The 4,647-nt window shown below is 39.0% G+C and overlaps 1 protein-coding gene across 1 annotated transcript in view; it reads right to left on the reverse strand.

Moving 5' to 3' along the window:
• Positions 1-2,641: 2,641 nt before the first annotated feature.
• The window catches only part of LOC104265877 (diphosphoinositol polyphosphate phosphohydrolase 1-like), a 4,417-nt gene continuing 2,411 nt past the window's right edge, over positions 2,642-4,647 (reverse strand). The window contains exon 5 of the mRNA XM_009860916.3: positions 2,642-4,619. Coding sequence (XP_009859218.1) covers positions 4,320-4,619 — 300 coding nt within the window. The 3' untranslated portion in view covers positions 2,642-4,319. The remainder of the gene's footprint in view (positions 4,620-4,647) is intronic.

Below are 4,647 nucleotides of genomic sequence, written 5' to 3' on the forward strand. Positions count from 1 at the left end.
AAGGACACATACGCCCACAATGGTAGCAGCGACGAGCCTTGATCCAATTACCTCTGGGTTAGAGGCAGGCGCGCTAACCACTACGCCACGGCGCCGGACAGTATTTAATTTTTTTAGAAACTGCCACCATAGAGAACTAATATATATTAGTTCTCTATGCTGCCACCATAGATAGTTAGATACCCTAATTCGTAGTCCAGCATGCTGCAACGCCGACTTTACAAATTTTAAAAAGTAACCCTTCTGAAAAAGATTTTAACACTAAATGGGTTGTAACTAAATGCAGTCACATTTGTTTGTTTTTTTCTGGCAAAGACCTGCTAAGTCTAATAAATACCTACAGAAACAAAAAATATAACGCGCATTTCCATTCTCAGTCAAAGAGAGAACTAATATGCACTCTCTCTCTTGCAAGAATCACGTGACCGCAAGGCAATCACGTTTACTATTGTAGCCAATGGAATCCAGAGCGTTTAATGTAGTTATTCTTCGTTTTTTTCACTTAATTTAAAGTTATAGAGAAAAATAACTATTACCAAATATATATATATGTTTCTAACAAACTGTTGGTTTAAACGTTTTTAATTATATTTATTAAACATTTAAAATTCTTGAACAAGCGCTAAAGTCTAATCGTTTACCTAACAAATAACTAAACTGGCCCAATTTACTAGAATATTTGGCGTAGTTTAAAAAAACAGTTAATCTTCCTAAAACTATTGTGCGCCTATCCTTTACAATGGAGACCAAGGGAAATAGGATCGGACTTGGCGGTCACGTGATTAGAAAAAAATGCATCACGGTTGCGCGTTCTACTTTTTATTTCTGTGCGTATGTCAGGTATAGTAAAAATTAAAGTTCGTATATAAACAATGTATAAAACGTACGCTTTGTCTATATATATGGTATATATGAACAGTTTTATATTCGGAATCTGGTGAAAGTGGTTCATAATGACCCGGCACTAATGTACGTTTTGTTTCTCACCAAATGTGACGAGAAAATTGACTGAAAACACGTCCCATCTTACCCCACCATAATATATCTTGTTGTCGATTCTTTACTAGAGAATGCTTTGGGTATAAGCATGACTCATGTCAAGGTGGCGGTATTCACTTGCGTGACGCAATTTGCTCGCTCGCTGAGCACAAAATATGGAATTAACCTACTTGTACTTTTGTGTGCCACTTTAATTTGAAAATAATAACTAAATCGATACTAATTACATTGTCGGATTTAAATCAATGATTGTAACGATAGTCGCAAATGACAAAAAAGCCTGAAATGAGCAGAAATGTTTATACCGCCAAAAGAAATAAAAAACTTACAACATTTCTATAGACATTACGAAGATTTTGAGTCGGGCGCAAGTAGTTTACGTTTACACGGTCTGGTGAACCGCACATTCACAAATAGTAGTGCTCATCGATGTTTGGAAACCTTTACGTAAGACAAATCAAACCACTGCTTGTCGACAGCTTAAAACTGCAAAAGGTGGCGCATGACGTCAACTTAGAACATGGGATTTCCATGTCAGTAATCACGTAGATGTTGAGCCACACACGGTTGATCGGTGGTTAAGGCTTTAAAAACATGCCATGACGTAATCCACTGCGTTGGTAAATATTTTTGTTTTAAGTCATGCAACGTTCAGGTGGGCTCTGCCTCGTTGTAATCGCAATGTGTATTTAAACCGACAGTGTATGTTGCGTGTGTGGTACACATTGAATTCCTGGAAACGCTGAAATGATCTACATAAAAACTAATGTTTGTGCACAGTTTACGCTATTTCGCTCTCAGAAAGATTATAAGACACAATATAGAGCGTACTTAAATGCAAAGAATTTAATCTAAAAAACTCCAAGATAAGGCTGAGTATGGACGCGCCAGGTTTTAGTAGCAAAACAACAAAGCGTCAAAGCCACTCCTTGGTTTCCTAACGAAAAAAAGTGTTTTATTTTAAAAGATAAAAAAATACGTCGGCCCAACGAATTATTGTTACTATTTACTGATTACTAAACGACGGGTAAACCAAGTGACTTAAATTCAACGGCTAATGTGCAACTAAACTTCAATAAAACCCTTGGCACCTCCACCTATGTATTTTTGGTTGAAATCAGAGTGCGAACTCAACAAATAACAGCGTAAACAATGTGCTGGGAGCAGTTTACGAACAACATTTTTGTTATTCAAATCAAGAAACATTACGACCAGCATATTTTTTATAACATGTTGTGTTACGTATAGGCGTAGTTGTACCAGCATTAAATAAAGAATGTGTAAAATGCAATGAACATTTGGTTTGACAGCTTTCCGTAATGCGTTGCAATAAAGGCTTATGCATTTTTATACCAACTCCCACTGTTTTTATGGAGTTTGCCGCAGAACTTTTACCACAGCAAACATGAACGGCGGGTCAAAAGTAGTCAACCAATCAAAAGTTTCCATAGTAATTTCAATCTTTCCCGTGGGAAATACATTCTCAAGGTCGACACAGTTGGTGCTGCTACTATTAATTTAACGCCTGCGGTCCCCGGGAGACAATCAATGCTCTAAACGATTTTGACGTACAAGAACGTTAAGATTAAGCAAGCCATCGATTGTATCTTACCAGGATGTCGTAGTAAAGCTTAAGTTCCACTTACAATCAATGAGCGATGTATTGTATTCCGAATGTGCGCTAAATAGAAAATCAAAACGGCTGAGTTTGGCGGCACGACTGCAAGAAAGCACCATCGCCACCGAAACACTAACACAGCAAATTTATACGATCCAAGTGATGACCGAAAAGCGGGTGAAAAAAGCGAGATACAGTGAAATAATATAAGGAGGCATCGTCTGACAACACTGATGTTTCAGTTTAAACCATATTTATATAAAAGCAAATATTATAGCGGGCCAAACATTGGTATTCAAAGAACGACAGTTTACATAACATGACGGATTTTCCGCCACAGAATATGAGAATATCTTACTGACGTGTACGTAAAATACCACCCCAAAAGTAAAACAAAAATAGCCTCATACGATTTTAGATTTAATGGTTCAAAACGTTCAAATCAGACAAACAATTTACTTAAGCAATACACAGTTTGTTGTTTGTTTCACGTTAAAACTACGGACTTTCTTAGTCTGCTGCTGTTGTTTTGATCATGCATTATTTATTTGGGGGCAGCGCTTTGGCATTTTACCCTACAGTTTTACGAATACTGACGCCAAGTTAAAGCGCAATAAACCTTCAGTTTGAGGATTGAGTCGGGTGACGTAAAATAGGATTAAACTTGTACTTTTTCCGGTCTAACAATTTCGTCCGAGTTTGTTTGGCTTCTGAAATAACGATTAGCTTCGATCGAAAAAAAGCAGAAATGACGACCGATGGTGCAACTATATACTCAATGGCGCTGTAGGGAAACGAAATGACGTCACGAACCATACCGCAGGGTAAGAAAATTAAAAGAGTGAACGAGAGGGGCGAAGGTGTCGACGCAATGGTAACGTAAACAAAGCGCAATATGTGGACAACGCCCACATTCTTAAAGGTAGTTCCGAATTCGATGATAATGTTATACAAGGCTCATGTGTCGGGGCTTCCGTTCTGAGGTAAGCACACACAATGCGAGCAGACGATGAACACGCGTTCGCGCGTGTTCGGTTCCAGAAATAAAATCAAATAGACACTCGTATGTTACAGGAGCGTACCAAGGGCGTCTACGGCATTCAGACCTTACTTTCGAGTGCTTCCACTTCTATACAAGGGGGCCAGGCCGCAAGACGGAACTAAAATTAGATACGGGAATGCGCAAACGCCAATCAATGCGCATGAATCTTTTATAACAATAAAGAAACTTTAGGAGCGTCGAAATTTGCAAAGAATCAGTAAATGGCCAACAAACTTTTTAGGCGAAAAAAACATAACTGTAAAACGAGGTGTTTTTATCGCTTAAGATTCGTAAAACAGTGGGGGTGGTTATTGAGGCAGTATACCAAAGTCGGGTTGTACATGATAGCACTTGATGCGACAGCCATCAAATTTCGGCTTAAATCGAACAAAAAATTGAACTAATTTAAAACTTGATGGAAACGGCAGAGATCAATTGAAAATGTCGAACGTTACAAACACATGTTCTGTGCATACTAACCATTTAAACGCGTGTCTGGACATGCACGATACCAAGACGCAGTGACAAGAAAAAGCGAAAACGATGTATAAATTCGACCATTCAACCGAAAACTGCGCGTCACGCAACGAGCAAAACTTCTTTATCTGTTGAATTAAAAACAAACGATAAAAGCAGAAATACCACGAAACGAGTCCTTCGTCAATGTGGGCCCAATGCAACTGCGTTGATAAGACCTGAATCAATATTTTGGTCCAGTACCGGCCAAAGTTTTGTTTGATCGGGCGTTGCCGCGGATGCCGTTGACTGTTTATCTGTCTCCGAGGAATCCCTGGGTGCGTGGGAAGGTGTGCACGACACCGCTGGGCAGTTTTGTTGGGTGTAACCTTTCTGGCATCTAGTGCAAACGTTGGGACCCAAGCGTGGGTGTAAAGTAGGCAAATTGCAATCTATCGAGGTTGGAATGATACGTCCACACAATGAAATTCTGCGTTGATGATCCTAGCAAAAACATGTCGTTAAAACGTAA

This window comes from Ciona intestinalis, chromosome 8 (assembly GCF_000224145.3).
Source record: "Ciona intestinalis chromosome 8, KH, whole genome shotgun sequence".
NCBI classification, from domain to species: domain Eukaryota; kingdom Metazoa; phylum Chordata; class Ascidiacea; order Phlebobranchia; family Cionidae; genus Ciona; species Ciona intestinalis.